Source organism: Dryas octopetala, chromosome 3, assembly GCF_963921425.1.
Source record: "Dryas octopetala chromosome 3, drDryOcto1.1, whole genome shotgun sequence".
Lineage (NCBI taxonomy): Eukaryota > Viridiplantae > Streptophyta > Magnoliopsida > Rosales > Rosaceae > Dryas > Dryas octopetala.
Window position 1 is genome coordinate 7762777 of NC_141368.1, and position 19110 is coordinate 7781886.

Genomic DNA, 19110 nt, shown 5'->3' on the forward strand with positions numbered 1-19110 from the left:
AGATTCGAATTTATGTTACTTGACTTTTAATCTTAGGTTTGTGTTATAAGTTATAACCCGAGACAATTAAATTTGATTCAAACAATGAAATCATTGTGGATCACCCAAACTTTACACCATGACAGCACATTTATGAACTTTGATATGGGTGGATTGAGATGGGATGACTTTGATCCAAGGTCACATCTAATTATTAATTTTAATATGGAAGGTCAAATCTAATATTATATTTCTCTTGTAAGAAAAAAAAAACTTTGAAATGAAGAAAAACAAAATATTAATACAAGCCTTCATGGATCAAAACCTCAGGTCCTCAACCCCCCCCCTCGCTCTCTCTCACAGATACGAATTATAAGATTAAGAAACCACCGGCCAGCATGAAAGAAGAGCATCATCACCAGCATAAGAAAGTCACAGCCATAAAACTAGCAAAGCCCATAGCCTATATCCTCCTCCTCTTCCTCACCTACACCTTAGGCTACCTCTCTGCACCCCCTCACACCCAATCACTCCCACCCTCACAACCCTCCTCTTCTTCTTCGACCCCCTCACTCCTCCAACTCGCCAACCTCCCCACCCAACTCGACCACTTCCGAGTCACCACTCATTGCGCCGACCCGGTCCCCCCCGAACTCGTCCGGCACACCATCCTCCACCGACTCTTCAACTCCACCTCGCCCTTCGCCGACTTCCCTCCACCCCACGCCTCCCGCCTCCTCCACCCCAAGCGCGTCAAAGGCTGGGGCTCAAACGGCGCCGTTTTCGAGCACCTCATTCTGAAACTCAATCCCCGGACCATAATCGAGGTGGGTACTTTTCTCGGAGCTTCCGCGATCCACATGGCCAACTTGACCCGGACTCTCGGACTCCACGACACCCAGATTCTCTGCATCGACGACTTTCGGGGCTGGCCCGGGTTCAGAGATCGGTTCAAGGACATAAACATGGTCAACGGCGACGTTTTCTTGCTCTACCAGTTCATGCAAAATATCGTATCCGTTAATGCCACGGAGTCGGTTTTACCCATACCGTTTTCGACCGGGTCGGGTCTTGACATGCTTTGCGAGTTGGGTGTGTTTGGGGACTTGATAGAAGTGGATGCGGGTCATGATTTTAATTCGGCCTGGTCCGATATCAACCGGGCTTACCGGATTTTGCGACCCGGCGGGGTGATTTTTGGCCACGATTATTTTACCGCGGCGGATGATAGAGGGGTAAGAAGAGCAGTAACTTTGTTTGCCAGTGTTAATGGACTCAAGATTAAACTTGACGGCCAACATTGGGTCATTGAATCAGCTTAATTAATTAACTTAATAGCATGTAACGTTTCAACTATGATGTAAATTTCATATGTTATAGAAAAGGTTTAAGGTATTTTGACTATTTGTAATGTACAAATAAAGAAAATCAAATAGAGTAAATAATGACAACTACCATTGATTAAGTACAGTTTTCACAATTAGAATGGTATGATGATAAAGTTTGAGGTGACATTCTTAGTCTTTTAATAGTTGTTTGATGTTAATTTGGTTACGTACGTGATTAATGACGAGATGACACTTGAATCTTTTATTAATGGTTTGATGTTTGATTATATAATAATAGAGCAAATTACAACGATGGTAATTGTATTTTATTCTTAGTATCAATATAATCCACGAATTTTTTTTTTATATTTTATTTTATAGTACGCGAACTTTCATATATGTATCACCTCAATTCATTTCATAAATTTTATTCTTTTTTTTTTCATCAATTTTAGTCATGTGTCAAGCATGTGAGCCCTTTTTGAAAAGTAAAAATGATAATTTATCTCATCTTTTTTCCCGCATCGTGATATACGTGATTAAAATTGACGAAAAAATATAGATAAAATATATTAACTAAATTAACTGAATAAAGTGATACACAGGTGAAAGTTCATAGACTATAAAATTCAAAAAATAAGTTTATGGACTAAAGTGATACTCGATATAAAGTTCAAGAACCATGCTATAATTATCTCTAATAATTATTATAACAATCGAAACAAATTCGAGATTAATTATTTCAAAAAAAAGTTTGGATCCTCTACTAGTCATTTGTGTGTTGATTCTATACTCATCAATTAAAACTATGTCGTTTTACCGTGTAAACTCATAATTTGAACAATTTATTTTTTGGATTATCCTTTAAAGATAAATTCTGTAAAAAATCAACTAAATTAATAATCATTTGATTATGCAACAATTATTGAATAAACATATAATGAGTCTAATCGTTACAAAAACTGTATACTTATTTTATAATAGTTACATAACTAAATAATTTTTGATTTTGTTGATTTTTTATAGAGATGATCTTTAAATAGTGATCAAAAGGACAAAAGCTCTCCCCTCCACACCCGGGTTCGAACCCTCCCCCTCTCCTGTACAAAAAAAAAAATAGTGATTAAAAAAATAAACTATTTCAATCATGAATCTACATCGTAAAACAACGTAATTCTAATTAATTAATATGAGATTAACAAACAAAAAATATGCGGATCCCTTGAGAAATAACAATGAGTGACATTTTGTTTTGTTTCATGTTTTGTTTTTTGTTTTTTTTTGCCACTGATTTTGTTTTATGTGGTTGCTGGTGCATGTTTATTAATGATAGGGTAGGTACTTATTGAAGATGATAATGACCGAATTAAATAAAGATAGCAAGAGCAGTTTTTTGGTCCATGGACACTTCCTAGTCCTAGGCTCCTAGCCCAATTAAGCCTCAAGTGCCCAACAAACTAACTTTACCAGGCTAATTTAATGACTATTCTCTTTCAGCTACAAAGTGGTTTGGGTAACTTAATTCAATAATACTTTTTAATATACAATAATTTTTTTTAACCCCTTTCCTCCTAAAACTTACATTTTTAACCCTTTTACATTTGTTCAAACTACAATACTCATGATATATATCATATGTTGACCGCATATTGGACAACTAAACCAAAAAATCGACTAGTTGCTTCTCTTCTTCCGTCGACCAATGTATGGCCATGACAGCTGCATATGATTAGAAAATAAAGAAGAAGATAAAGGTTGAAGAAGACGAGAAAGAGCAAGGAGAAGTTGTTCAAGTTCAAGAGGGTTATGGGTTTTCGAATCTGGACGACAATTTGATATTCGAGGTGTTCAAGCACATGGACGATCAAACGTTGGGGATGCTTCATGTGTGAACAAGTAGTGGCAAAAAAAAGAGTAGGACGAGCGGCTTTGGGAGCTTATCTGCACCAGGCACTAGGCTAACATCGACTGCGGCAACCAATAGTTGAGATCTGAGATCTGTGGTCCTTGCTCTCGGTGGCTTTTGCCGTCTCCAATCCCTCTATATCTGGCCTCTCAGAGAACCCCAATCTTCGTCCTCCTTCACCACCAAAAGATTAGTGGTGGTCCGACGAAGTAGTTGCGGCAGGAAAACGGCCGTTGGAGTTTCGAAGGCAAAGAAGGTGAAGGAGAAGCAATTGGTCGATTTTATGGTCTAGTTGTCGAATGTGTTGTCTACATATGATACATAGAAAAGGTATTTTGGTCCAAACAAATGTAAAAGGGTTAGAAATGTAAGTTTTGAGAGAAAATGGTAAAAAAAAAAACTTATTGTATATTAAAAATGATTATTGAATTAAATTACCCAAGTCGTTTTAGTGTACTGACATTTTGCTTTCTTAGGGTAATGTGTATCAGCAAAACTGTAAGAAAAGACTCATGACACTTGATACGGAAAGAAAGTGTCCGTAGAGTACAATCTTTGTATCAAAACTGGCTGGTATCCTTTACCATATGCTAAGCCATGCACCAAATATAGACCAAATATGTATAGCAATATCCCTACATAGATTTTGATTAAACGACTCCATTGATCAACAAGGTACAGCGAGCCACTGAGGGTCACTTGATCGAGTCCAAAGACCGATTTTTTTGTTCTATATAACTGTATGTGACCCTCGGTGTTGGATATACAATCTTCATCTTACATACAAAAAAATAACTTACATACACAATCTTCTTCCAAAAGATCAAACCTTGACAAAATGCTAAGAGCACAGCTGACTTTGCCAAAATACACAATCTTCTTATTACAAATGATTCCAAAAAATATGAACATTGGTTCACGAGTGACAAATTGGTTATGAACCTATAACCATAAGATTGAACCCACAAAAAAACTACATGACATGGAGATGAGCTATCCCTAGAAAACCTCAACAAGGACCACAACCCAAAAAGCAGAAGACCAACCCAAGCCCAATAAAGAAACCACAGAACAACAAAACAGTAAAAGCCAATAGATGTGACTCTTGCACATTGCTTTCCTTCTTTTGTTGTCTTTGCATCTTTGTCATCCTTGTTTTGTACGCAAAGAATCAACTTAAAAACACTATCCGCTTAACCCCTTGCTCTAATATTGGGTTTCATCTTTGAAGCTTTCAACCTTTATCGTACGTACGTTACCACCAGAAAAAAGAAACCCATTTAATAAAAATACATAAAAAGCCAAAATGCATGAAAGCACATTTTTTCAATGCTTAATTTGTGTCCTTTAGTACACTTTCATGTGGTGGGGGGGGGGCCAGAGATTCCCAAGTTCTAAACACATGGATCCATATTCGATTTCATTTCGTCCACAAAAGGAGCAGCACGAGTGGGATACTTTAGGCCAAGAATTTAACATCCACAGGGGGCAGCAGCACAATATATATATATATATATATATATATATAATATATGAATTCGCCTTTTCAGTTTTCACCGTCCTCATTCATTAGACTCGTCCAGTCGTCCCCACTCGTCAGTCCATTTAGAAACGTGCCTAATAGATGATAGATCTGTCATGTCCAAGCTCACTCACTCATTCATTTATGGTTCAACAATTGTTTCTTCCTCAAGTCCCAGTACTGTGCCATTAACATGGGGAACAAGATACAAAACTATATATTACTTACACTTTCAGATTACCGTTATGTTTTGTGTGTGTGTGTGTATTTTAGAATAATAAATATTGAAAATTGAAGGGCAGGATGTGTATAAGTGTATAACAAACAAGAAATCACATAATAAGACAAATAATACACAAAATATATATATTCACTCGATCGGCTCGGTTCATGAAAATTTTGCTCATGAACAACAACTGTCTAGATTATTGACTTAAAATTTAAAAAAATTTAGCTAGCTAATTGAAAATTACAACAAGAACGAGGACATTGTTCATATTGATCTCCATTTTTTTTTTTCTGGCCATCCTATTGATCTCCATAATTGCATATATATATACTTGACAAAATTAGAAAGATTTAAAATCAATTGATACAGACAAAGAGATGGATCGAAATCAAAAGAACCCATTTGGAAATTAAACTTACCCATAAAATATTAATCCATGATGATCAGCAGCAGCATTAAATATTAATTTTGATCTAATATTGTAAGAAGAGCAGCTTTGAGAACGTCTTCAGTTGTGATACTCTGAGGAAGCTTGACCACAACATCCTGAAGCATGAGGTCGTTAATGGTGGACATGCTGGCATGGTGGATTTGGAACTCCAGCTCCCGCAGCGCAGCCATCAGCCTCGCCGACGGGTAGTTGACATTCTCCGACTGAACCCTAATCATGGCGTCCGTTCCCACAATCTTAACCTCAACCTCCAGACCTAAACCAGCTGAAGAAGAAATGTTACTATTTTTGGGCCTCGTTTGCTGCTCCACGGACGTGGTGGTGCTCTGGATGTCCAGGTTGTCCGCCATCTCCGCCTTCACCTTCTTCGACTCTCTCTGCACCTGCGACTCCAGCTCTTCCACTTTCGTTTTCAGCGAGTTGATGTACGAAACGGCGTCGGACAGCAGCGACGCCTTGTCCATCCGAGACACGTTCGGGACCACCGCCCGTAGCGCGTAGAACCGGTGGTTCAGTTTCTCCCGCCGCTGCCGCTCCGCCTCCACGTGGTTCAAGGGCGTGTCGCGCCCCATCCCGGGCTTTCTTCCCCTCTTTTTGGGCTGTCTTTTCTCAACACCCACTAACGGACCCTCCGAATCCGAATGCTCCGGGTTCGAAAACGGAGCCTGTCTCTTCTTCTTCGCGATCACCACGTCCATCACTCCTTTCTTGTTGTCTTCGTACGAGCTGTGGTCCTCTTCCTGCACGCCGGCAATGATGCCGATATCGGCGAAGGAGAAGTTCCGGTTCACGAAGTCGATGGATCTGGTTCCCGGGTTGGGTTGGTCCGGAACCAACCCGATGAGATCCGAGCCGAATAGAGATTTGGCTTGCTGGGTCAAGCTCCAGTTCTCTGGAATCAAGTCGGAGGAGCCCATTTCGAGAACACCGGCGGAGGTTGGAACGCAGAGAAGGGTCTGAATCCCATGCATTTGGGCCTCTTTGGCTCTGTCGCAGTTGGAGAACTGAAGCTCGTGGGCGCCAGTGAACCAGAGCGAAGACCCGGACCCGAAGGCCCTAGCGGGTACAGTAGTAGCGTCACTTACGGAGAAGGATCGCGCCAAGGACATGACGTAGAACCACTCGGCGTCCGTGACGTCGGCGTTTAAGGCCATGTTGTTGATGTCGCTTGGGTCGGGGTTGTTGTCGTGGATGTTCTTGAGGACTTTTCTGCGGTGGGAGTGGAGGCCTGGGGAGATGTTGGGGGATGGGCCTTTTGGGCCCTGGAAATGGCCGTCTCCCCAAGAGAGGAAGATTGGGCCGCCATTGGCGTTGGCAGTGTCGTGGTGGTGGGTTGAGGCTTGCCAGAAAATGGCGTAAGCCCACCAGTCTGGCTGGGTTTGGACTATGAATTGGAGCCTCTGTCGGAGGGTTGGTGGGGTTTCTTGAGGGGGCAGAGAGACCAAGGATGAGGATGAAGATGGAGAGATGATTAGGCCTTCCATGAAATTAAAATGGGTGTTAATTTGTGTGTTGTTTGAGAGGGGGGAGAGAGAGAGAGAGAGAGAACTCAGAGAAGAGTGATGATCAGGCAGAACAGAAAAAGATCCTTTGGGGATGGGAGAGGGAGTGAGTGTCTAATTTAGTGGACAAAAATCAATCAATAAATAGTTTGGCAGTGAAGGGGGCAGAGGAGTCTTGTTTGGCCAAAAATGAAAGTTAAGAATATGCATGAGAGAAAGAGGACAAGAAAGGAAGAGAGAGAGTTGGAAAAGGGTAGGGGTGTGTGGGGGTATATAAGAGGAGAGGAGGAGAGTGATAATGCAGGGTGTGCTGGTGCTGGCGCTGCTGGGGTTGGAATTCAATTACATGAAATGAAAGCAACTCAGAGCCTCAGTGACTCATTGGGCCATACAATACACCCCCTTGTGGGGTCACTCTCTTACATGAATCTCATTCAATCAATCAATCAATCAATTAATTCCTCATTAATTTATCAAACAATTACCTTAATATACATGATATGATGATAATAAATTAATAACTTGTAAATTTGTAATACATCTATTCTATAGTTTCAAGTTTCTTTCGCTCCAATTTGATGTTATTCTCAATTTCCTTTGTGATTTTGATTTATACATTTATAGGTACTGAGTTAGTTGCAATTAAATCAGTGTTGAAATTTCAAATATGGTGCAATTTTAGTTAGTTACGAAATTTGGTTCATTTGAATTTAGATTAGTATTTTTTGTAGTTGTAATTAGACATGTTTAGTAATTCATTTTGGTGTAGTTTCAGTTAGTTTTCTTTTCTTTTCATTGTTTTGTTTTGTTTTTGCTTTATAGTGTAATACAAGGCATGAATTTTGCTTCATGCATGTACCTATCGTAGAGAGGCCGCGATGCTTGCTTGGTGCAGTTTCAGCTAACTTTAGTTTAGTTTTTTGAAATGCAGATTTTAGTGATTTATATATGAGAATATTCTACGTTGCATTGTTGTTACATATATTAAGAAATTTCGAATTTTCTGTAGTTGCTTACTATAGTTAAGTTTTTTAGGAATGATTTTCATGAAGTTGCTATGGGAATTTCAACATATATTTCTAAGTGTAGGTAAAATTCGTATGCGGTTGCAATTTCAAATGCAAAAAACAACATTAATGGATGGGTATGGAAAATGAACCCGTCTACACTAAAATTTACAAGAAGCGTTCGACTGATATAAAAAAGTAATAATAATAAAATCAACATAGAGCGATCGGTGCTATTGCCAAACACTCGACAAGAGAATCAAGAAAAAAAAAATTGCAAATCATCCGCATTTGAGAATTTCTAAAACCATAAATATAAAAAACGTCAAATATGTTTATATATCATGTGTTATTTGTGTCGTAGGTGAATTCTATATTTCTATTCTAACATGTTTCAAAATTTGTGGTATAGTGTATACATTTGTTTTTTACCATGTGTTCAATGTACAATTTTAACTTTTGCATCCAAGACAAGACTCAGACATGTTTGTAGGGAGTGAATGTATGATGATTCCCGGCCTCTGTAGCTTCTTTATCGTTTTATTAGAATTTTTGTGGTGTCTCTGAATCTCTTTCCTCATTCATTGTCCATGGTCAGTCTTCCGTGCAATTATTTGTTACTCTTTTTTTTCTTTGATCTGGCAATTTTTTGTTACTTTAATATATTAATTTGTTTCTTGGTTTTCTATTTAATTGGACCGACTAATATAGGAAAATTTCTTTTCCTCTTTTCTGTGAGCAGTGATCCCCCTACGCCCAATATTTAAGCTAGCCTTGCCTCACAGTTAATTAAAAAGTAAAAAAATAATAATTCTTCTCTCTTTTTTCTTTTTGAGTAATTTTATTCAATATACTCTTTTAATATTCCATCAATTCCACCACCTGCCGACCACAAATTTCACAAAGTCAAATATTCGATTATGTACTATAGCATCACCATATTTTCACCAGCAAATTGCCAATTTGCCAAACCCAATCAGAAATTTTAGCTTTGAGGCTCCATCAATTTTTCAATTCAATTTCGACCTTCACATTCAAGCAAAAGCCATAAAGAAAACAAGATGAGCAGCATCATTTTATTCACGCATTATCTATAGCTTCTCTGCACTCTGCAAATTGTACCAATACCATCTGCATCTAAAACCAATCACATCCATAGCAGATATAATCATAATAATGAATTGATGAGATATCTGATGATTAATAATATATAGCATAACTAAGATATGAGCTAAGCCCTCTATTACAAACTACAAAGTTAGCATTTGAGGGAAAGAGAATATAGCAAGCCAAATACTCTCCACATCAGTTTGTGATTAGATATGATCTAAAGATTAGGGTAAATATGTATATATGATTATTATACAAGCATTCAGTGATCACTTAAATGCAGATTTTCAGAGACCACTTAAATACAAGCATTCAGAGACCACTTAAATGTAGATTTCCAGGAGATGGTCGGCTAGGGAAGGGAGGGACGACACACAATGGGCGTGGGCGGCGAGTGGTGAGCGGCGCGGTGGGCGCGGTTTCGGATCTGCGGTGGGAGCGAATTTGGTGGTGCGCTCGAATCTGGGATTGTTGTTGGGTCTAGTGGTGCTGGGTTGAGGATCTGCAACCAAACAGATGAGGGGGGGAGAGAGAGATAGACATAGATCAAATGAGGGAGAGAGATAACCGAAGAAAAAAAGAAGCTATAGCCTATAGTTAAAAAAAAAAAAGGTTTTATACGAAGGGTATTATGGATATTTCACAGACAAAATGGTCATAAAACTATAAAAGTTATATTTTAGACCGGAGGGTCAAAATAGTTGATGGGGTACTAAAAGGGTATATTAAATAAAAGAGGAAATTACAGATTTGGTCCACTTATTTTATACCTAGTTCAATTTTGGTCCATAATCTTTTTTAAGTTCTGTTTTGGTCCACTAATTGTTTCATTTGTTCAGTAAAGGTCCAGATTTGTGACTTTAAATCCTTTGGGTTGTGTTTTCTTCAATTATAATTGATTTATAAGTTATATTTCATCATTTCTTAGTCATAAAAACAAATTTTGAGTATTATAATCTAAAAGAATTGAGATTGGGTGAAGTTTGAAAAATTGGCAGTTTCGGGTACCCTACTTTGGGGTCAATTATCTTGAGTTTTAGAACTCCAATTTGAATGATTTTTATATGGTTGTAAAGAAGAAATACATAGCTTTAAAACAAGTATATGTTCGCTGAATTTGGGTGAGATTTGATAGGATAAAAAGCATGCCAAATTTGAGAAAACAAATATGGACCTTTACTGAACAAGTGGAACATTTAGTGGACCAAAACAGAACTTAAAAAAGATTGTGGACCAAAATTGAACTAGGTATAAAATAACTGGACTAAATCTGTAATTTCCTCTTAAATAAAATTACTTTTTTTTTTTTGCCTTTATGAGACTGTCTATTAAAATAACATATTACTTACAGTTGGTTGTGCAAAATTAATTTTATACATAATTTGTGAAAACAAATTTATATAGAAATATTAGTCACAAAAAAAAAACATTGAGAAAGGGATAACATTTTTGCTTAGTTTGGTATTAATGTGAGATAAAATAAAGTCAGTTGAGTATTTAGTAAACTATGTTTTTAAAAGTGTTGTGAGTGTAAAAAACAGTATCAAAGTGTTTGGTAAATTTTAATGTAAAATTGTTGTTACTGTGTATGATTACTAAATAGACATGATGTTAAAAGTGTCTGTAATAACTAATAAGGGATAACCTTCTATCATTTTGAATAAAAATTGAAGGTATATTAGACAACTCAAAATTTTATAATAGCGCCCACAATTTTCATTCACAACAGTTTTGAAAACCATGTGGATAATTGTTTTCTAAAACTATAATAAGTGAAGTGACCTAAAATTATCATCCATAACAACTTTTAGTTATCTAACTACAATCTCAAATGAGCCCTAAATTTATATAGTGTTACGGGTCCTTAATTCTTCTTAGGGACATGGACCAACCAGTCCCGAAGAACGCTACCATAAACAATAAACTATGCCCCTAAGGACAACAAATTAATACACATGCATATACATTCATGAATATGCCACCTAATACCTAAAACTAAAGTACAAATATTTAGGCTAAAAGGATGATACCAGACTCAACATATATGTACACAAAGGAGTGAAAATCAAAATATATCAACTGCCTTAATTGTATATCTCACACACATCTATGATCTAGACCATATGATTATGATGAATATCAGAAAAATCAAAAGTGATTATGAACTTGTCTTGATAAGGCAACTGCACATGTATAACGCATTAAGGCGCCGAGGTGTATGTATCTTTCCTTGTTTGGTCTTGTCCTCCTTGTTTTAACAATCTTTTTTTTTTTTTCTAGGGTGGAGTAGCCATAGGAGTTACTCCAATCTATTATGGGAGCCATTGAGCCAAACCTAATTAGTAGCCACTTTCTGGACCATTAAATATAAATTACTTTATACTTGTCCTAATTAAGTAAAGTATTAATCCTAATTTCACTTCTTAAATTTCTTAATATTAAAGTCACCAAATTGTCACAAATATGTATTAGTATACATGTCAGTGTTAACAATAAAATGAGATTTACAATGTAAAAAACAAAATATGGGTGTTTTAAATAGAAGTCCAAATTGAGAAAGAAAAATAAGCTCAAGCCCAAAACTTAAGTTGTAAAGATAAATTTCTCTTGGCAGCTGCAGATACAACCTACATCTGCGATCTCAACCCTGCATCTACAACCTAAAATATGTCATCTACAACCTTAAAAAATGCATCTTCAACCTTAAAAGATGCATCTCTAACCTAAAATCTACATCTGCAGATGGAAGATGCATCTGCATCCACCGAGCTTTCGGTAGCCTGTTTCTGGCCTTTAGGCGAGCACATGCAAATAAATTGAGTTTTAGCTTAATTTTTTATTTATGTGGATTTTCAGTTATTAACCTTGAATTTTGTAAGCAGAATTTGGTAAATATATACGAACACAATTTCGTGAGCAGAAGTTGGTAAATATATACGGACACAATTTCTTTATTTTGATTACATATTTTAATTACTTTATTTTGATTACATATTTGTTGGACAAGATCTATGTACCAGATATGTGATCTAATATTGACAGACGCACATATATCTCACATACATAAATGATTTATTAAAGAGTGTGGAAACAAGTAGAGGATCCAAATCCAATGAGTACGTATGTGAGAATTAACGTATTTGGATTACATAATTTAACTTGTAAACCTACCTCTTGATCAACGTTAACTGAAAGACTTAATTAAGCATGTAGACCTTGTGCCAAATTAGTGTACATTATATTAATATTTTCATTCCTTTATAGTTTATACTATATAGTCTATATATGAAATTTAACCAATAAACTAATTAATGAGATTGATATGTTCCAAAATCACACGTAATTATATTATTATAAGCATCTCTATGACTTGCGTGGTTTTCTTTTATAAGCAGTGCTAGAGATTCTAAATTTAAATCTCAAATGATGTATCAGTATTTTAATAATTCATACATGGACCACATTAAGAATTATCTATTTCACAACAACTAAAATAATAATATGTGTAATGACATATCATTTTTTTTAGTTGAAATGATACTTTCATTGCAGGGGAAAACCCCAGAGAAAAATACAGGGTCCAATCAAATCCAACTCACGTACAGAGAGTGGATATACAAACAAGACAAGGAAAGATAAAGCAAAATACATAAACTAAAAACTTCCAAAACATATAAAACTAAACAGTCCTGGCAAGAAAGGACCATCATTTAGATCCAAATTTGAGATATAAATTTAGAATACATAGCATTATTGTTTATATTAAATTGCAGTGGATTTTATGCAAATCTTGTGTCCAAACACATAACAAAGAAAAATCTAACTAGATAATATTGGAAAAACTAAACATGTTACTGACTCTGAAAATAAGCCATATTATTTACATCTAGAGAGAATCTTTAAAAAAGGGTTTGGTTGTAAAACTGAAACTTATTTGGTGGTTTGTTGGGATTTTGGTTTCGCTTTTATTCATTGATTTCAAAACTGAAATTCTTTCGAACCATACGGAAATGGCTTCAAATTGGTCTGTAAATTTGCAAAATTTTGCGGACAAATACTAACTAATAGTTGGATATTTATATATATGTCATACATAGTTCTTAGAGATTTTTTGTTCTATTTTATTTTTGGGTTTCTCCTATGAAATTCAAATAAAGTACATATTAAGGAAGCTGCATGTAGTTGTGCAAGGGGGCTAATTTGTCCCATGCCAGATTATGAATTTATGACCCATAACAATTGGACAAAATCTAATCGACATGTGGGCAATACCTTAGCGATCAGACAGAAGCCTTTGAGCTGCCAACTCAACTACCACATGCATGGCCGGTGCATGAAGTTGAGCTATATATATATATATATATATATATATATATGAGTTAATTATGCTTGCACTTTCTAAAGTTTATCGTCTTTTTACATATACCCTCTAAGGTTTTAAAAATTATACATACACCCCCTTAAGGTTTCAAAATTATTGTATATAACCCCCTGAGGTTTCAAAATTATTTAGTGTTTAATGTGGGATGAGGCGGATGAGCCTACTCTATGTAGTTTTTCAACAATCTGAATCGTCTATTTTTTAAGTCTTTATTTATAAATCATTTTTGCAAAAAGTTAGCCAAATCGAAAATCATTTACTTATCTAACTTTGATCAAACAAATAGACGGTTTTGTAAAAAATATTTGGTTCATGTATTTGTTTAATCAAAGTTAGATAGACAAATGATTTTTAATTTAACTAATTTTTTGCAAGCTATGATGATTTTTGAATAGAGACCTAAAGAATAAACAGTTCGAATCATTGAAATATTATATAGAGTAAGTCTTATGAAGAATTCTACAAATAAAATTATTTATGAAATTCCACGTTGGAAGAGGCTTGTACATATATATATATATATATATCTCTCTCTCTCTCTCGCTCCTCCTTATATCTGTTCTAATATCACATGCAATTGACTCTAAACTAATACTGACATGTATTATTCAAAATAGTCCTTTAATAATTTGTATTTGTTTTCCAAATATTCTTGTCTCAAACCTTTTTATTTTTATTTTTGCAACTAGCTAGCCATCAATGTCCGTGCTTATCATATGATAACATGACACCATCACAAGGTTGTGCCAATATTTTTCTATTCATAATTGGACCATGATGTTACACACATATATGTACATCAGCATAACATCATGTACTTTTAATGTGCATATATAGCATGCATATATATACATATATATATATGTGTGTATATAATTAATATATATATATATCTCTCTCTCTCTACAAGTTCATATTCATGGTTAATATAATTGAGTTAGTGCAAACTGCAAAGTAATATATCAATCAGGATGACTTATTCTAATACTAATTATAATAGGTAGACCAGTTAACCAATAAGATTTTACAGCACGGGGAAAGAGTGCCTCCCAAGAGTTAAAAGATCTCTTAGAATATTATAATTTATCTGATGCTTAATCATGCTGCTTATTTTAAAACATTATGGTAGCTTTCATGGATTAAATCAATACTAGCTAGGTCACTAATTTATCTAGGTAGACTAGGTTCATAACAGTAAATAAGAAGTGCTGGAGTGCACAAGCAAGAAAATCATGTGTTGGTTTTGAGATTTCTTTTATATTATATCAGAAAGATCATAAAAGAATGACTTGTCCGAAAGTTGATTGGCATATTGACTTTTGGTATTTACTTCAATCACCATGGCCATTACAAGGGGGACTATAATATAAAAGAAGTCACCATAAACTGGTAACTAACACATGGTAAACGTTTATTTAATTTCTTCATATTCTATATATGTATAGAAAACAATTTGGTAAGACCTATATTGTTTTTTTTTTTTTGGTCTGAGTAAGACCTATATATATTGTCAAAGTGTAAATCAGTATAGTTGTTTCTGTATAATCGCGTTTGAATATAGAAAATATAAATGTATTATTTCATGCATTAAGTTGTAGAATCCGTCTTTGATACAGTATTTATATAACAAAAAAATCTATACTCCATGGATTGGAAATATAGGGTCCCCAGCCACTGCGTGTTAATGCAGAATTTTTGCAAGTTGCAACTTATTGTTAGATCTGTATTTGTTGTTTTCATTTCATTATCATAATATAGCAATTGCAACTCTCACATCACATGCATATATGGTACAACTGAATGTATATAATCCACGAATTTGTTTTTTTTTAAATTTATAGTACACTGTACACCAACTTTCATTCATGTATCACCTCAATTCATTTCATAAATTTTATTCTTTTTTTTTTCGTCAATTTTAGTTATATGTCAAGCATGTGAGCCATTTTTGAAAAATAAAAATAATAATTTACCTCATCTTTTTTCCCGCAACGTGATATACGTGATTAAAATTGACGAAAAAATATAAATGAAATATATTAATTGAATTAACTGAATAAAGTGATACACAGGTGAAAGTTTATAGACTATAAAATTTAAAAAATAAGTTTATGGACCAAAGTGATACTCGATATAAAGTTTAAGAACCATGCTATAATTATCTCTAATAATTATTATAACAATCAAAACAAATTCGAGATTAATTATTTGAAAAAAAAAGTTTGGATCCTCTACTAGTCATTTTTGTGTTGATTCTATACTCATTAAAACTATGTCGTTTTACCGTGTAAACTCATAATTTGAACAATTTATTTTTTAAATTATCCTTTAAAGATAAACTCTGCAAAAAACCAATTAAATTAATAATCATTTGATTATGCAACACTTATTAAATAAACATATAATGAGTCTAATTGTAACAAAAACTGTATACTTATTTTATAATAGTTACATAATCAAATGATTTTTGATTTGGTTGATTCTTTGTAGAGATAATCTTTAAATAGTAATCAAAAGGACAAAAGCTCTCCCCTCCACACCTGGGTTCGAACCCTCCCCCTCTCCTGTACAAAAAAAAATAGTGATTAAAAAAATAAATTATTTCAATCATGAATCTACATCGTAAAACAACATAATTCTAATTAATTAATATGAGATTAACAAACAAAAAATATGCGGATCCCTTGAGAAATAACAATGAGTGACATTTTGTTTTGTTTCATGTTTTTCTTTTTGTTTTTTTTTGCCACTGATTTTGTTTTATGTGGTTGCTGGTGCATGTTTATTAATGATAGGGTAGGTACTTATTGAAGATGATAATGACCGAATTAAATAAAGATAGCAAGAGCAGTTTTTTGGTCCATGGACACTTCCTAGTCCTAGGCTCCTAGCCCAATTAAGCCTCAAGTGCCCAACTAACTAACTTTACCAGGCTAATTTAATGACTATTCTCTTTCAGCTACAAAGTGGTTTGGGTAACTTAATTCAATAGTACTTTTTAATATACAATAATTTTTTTTAACCCCTTTCCTCCTAAAACTTACATTTTTAACCTTTTTACATTTGTTCAAACTAAAATACTCATGATATATATCATATATATCATATGTTGACCGCACATTGGACAACTAAACCAAAAAATCGACTAGTTGCTTCTCCTCTTCCGTCGACCAATGTACGGCCATAACAGCCGCATATGATTAGAAAATAAAGAAGAAGATAAAGGTTGAAGAAGACGAAAAAGAGCAAGGAGAAGTTGTTCAAGTTCAAGAGGGTTATGGGTTTTCGAATCTGGACGACAATTTGATATTCGAGGTGTTCAAGCACATGGACGATCAAACGTTGGGGATGGCTTCATGTGTGAACAAGTAGTGGCAAAAAACAGAGCAGGACGAGCGGCTTTGGGAGCTCATCTGCGCCAGGCACTGGGCTAACATCGGCTGCGGCAACCAACAGTTGAGATCTGAGATCTGTGGTCCTCACTCTCGGTGGCTTTTGCCGTCTCCAATCCCTCTATATCTGGCCTCTCAGAGAACCCCAATCTTCATCCTCCTTCACCACCAAAAGATTAGTGGTGGTCCGACGAAGTAGCTGCGGCAGAAAAACGGCCGTTGGAGTTTCGAAGGCAAAAAAACTGAAGGAGAAGCAATTGGTCGATTTTATGGTCTAGTTGTCGAATGTGTTGTCTACATATGATACATAGAAAAGGTATTTTGGTCCGAACAAATGTAGAAGGGTTAAAAATGTAAGTTTTGAGAGAAAATGGTAAAAAAAAAAAACTTATTGTATATTAAAAATGATTATTGATTTAAATTACCCAAGTCGTTTTAGTGTACTGACATTGTGCTTTCTTAGGGTAATGTGTATCAGCAAAACTGTAAGAAAAGACTCATGACACTTGATACGGAAAGAAAGTGTCCGTAGAGTACAATCTTTGTATCAAAACCGGCTGGTATCCTTTACCATATGCTAAGCCATGTACCAAATATAGACCAAATATGTATACCAATATCCCTACATAGATTTTGATTGAACGACTCCATTGATCAGCAAGGTACAGCGAGAAACTGAGGGTCACTTGATCGAGTCCAAAGACCAATTTTTTTGTTCTATATAACTGTATGTGACCCTCGGTGTTGGATACACAATCTTCATCTTACATACAAAAAAATAACTTACATACACAATCTTCTTCCAAAAGATCAAACCTTGACAAAATGCTAAGAGCACAGCTGACTTTGCCAAAAAATATGAACATTGGTTCTTGAGTGGCAAATTGGTTATGAACTTATAACCATAAGATTGAACCCACAAAAAAACTACATGACATGGAGATGAGCTATCCATAGAAAACCTCAACCCAAAAAGCAGAAGACCAACCCAAGCCCAATAAAGAAACCACAGAACAACAAAACAGTAAAAGCCAATAGATGTGACTCTTGCACGTTGCTTTCCTTCTTTTGTTGTCTTTGAATCTTTGTCATCCTTGTTTTGTACGCAAAGAATCAACATAAAAACACTATCCGCTTTACCCCTTGCTCTAATATTTGGGTTTCATCTTTGAAGCTTTCAACCTTTAGCAAGCCAAATACTCTCCACATCAGTTTGTGATTAGATATGATCTAAAGATTAGGGTAAATATGTATATATGATTATTATACAAGCATTCAGTGATCACTTAAATGCAGATTTTCAGAGACCACTTAAATACAAGCATTCAGAGACCACTTAAATGTAGATTTCCAGGAGATGGTCGGCTAGGGAAGGGAGGGACGACACACAATGGGCGTGGGCGGCGAGTGGTGAGCGGCGCGGTGGGCGCGGTTTCGGATCTGCGGTGGGAGCGAATTTGGTGGTGCGCTCGAATCTGGGATTGTTGTTGGGTCTAGTGGTGCTGGGTTGAGGATCTGCAACCAAACAGATGAGGGGGGGAGAGAGAGATAGACATAGATCAAATGAGGGAGAGAGATAACCGAAGAAAAAAAGAAGCTATAGCCTATAGTTAAAAAAAAAAAAGGTTTTATACGAAGGGTATTATGGATATTTCACAGACAAAATGGTCATAAAACTATAAAAGTTATATTTTAGACCGGAGGGTCAAAATAGTTGATGGGGTACTAAAAGGGTATATTAAATAAAATTACTTTTTTTTTTTTGCCTTTATGAGACTGTCTATTAAAATAACATATTACTTACAGTTGGTTGTGCAAAATTAATTTTATACATAATTTGTGAAAACAAATTTATATAGAAATATTAGTCACAAAAAAAAAAACATTGAGAAAGGGATAACATTTTTGCTTAGTTTGGTATTAATGTGAGATAAAATAAAGTCAGTTGAGTATTTAGTAAACTATGTTTTTAAAAGTGTTGTGAGTGTAAAAAACAGTATCAAAGTGTTTGGTAAATTTTAATGTAAAATTGTTGTTACTGTGTATGATTACTAAATAGACATGATGTTAAAAGTGTCTGTAATAACTAATAAGGGATAACCTTCTATCATTTTGAATAAAAATTGAAGGTATATTAGACAACTCAAAATTTTATAATAGCGCCCACAATTTTCATTCACAACAGTTTTGAAAACCATGTGGATAATTGTTTTCTAAAACTATAATAAGTGAAGTGACCTAAAATTATCATCCATAACAACTTTTAGTTATCTAACTACAATCTCAAATGAGCCCTAAATTTA

The 19110-nt window shown here is 35.0% G+C and overlaps 2 protein-coding genes across 2 annotated transcripts; one reads left to right on the forward strand and one right to left on the reverse strand.

The window, feature by feature from the left end:
• The first annotated feature begins 310 nt into the window (after positions 1-310).
• LOC147290378 (S-adenosyl-L-methionine-dependent methyltransferases superfamily protein) lies at positions 311-1481 on the forward strand. The gene has a single exon (XM_086238342.1). It carries the CDS (start codon positions 378-380, stop codon positions 1299-1301), a length of 924 nt encoding a protein of 307 aa, XP_086094468.1. The 5' UTR covers positions 311-377; the 3' UTR covers positions 1302-1481.
• Positions 1482-5097: 3616 nt separating this feature from the next.
• LOC147290379 (basic helix-loop-helix (bHLH) DNA-binding superfamily protein) lies at positions 5098-7169 on the reverse strand. Its single transcript, XM_086236294.1, has one exon. It carries the CDS (start codon positions 6897-6899, stop codon positions 5427-5429), a length of 1473 nt encoding a protein of 490 aa, XP_086092420.1. The 5' UTR covers positions 6900-7169; the 3' UTR covers positions 5098-5426.
• Between the last annotated feature and the right edge of the window lie 11941 nt (positions 7170-19110).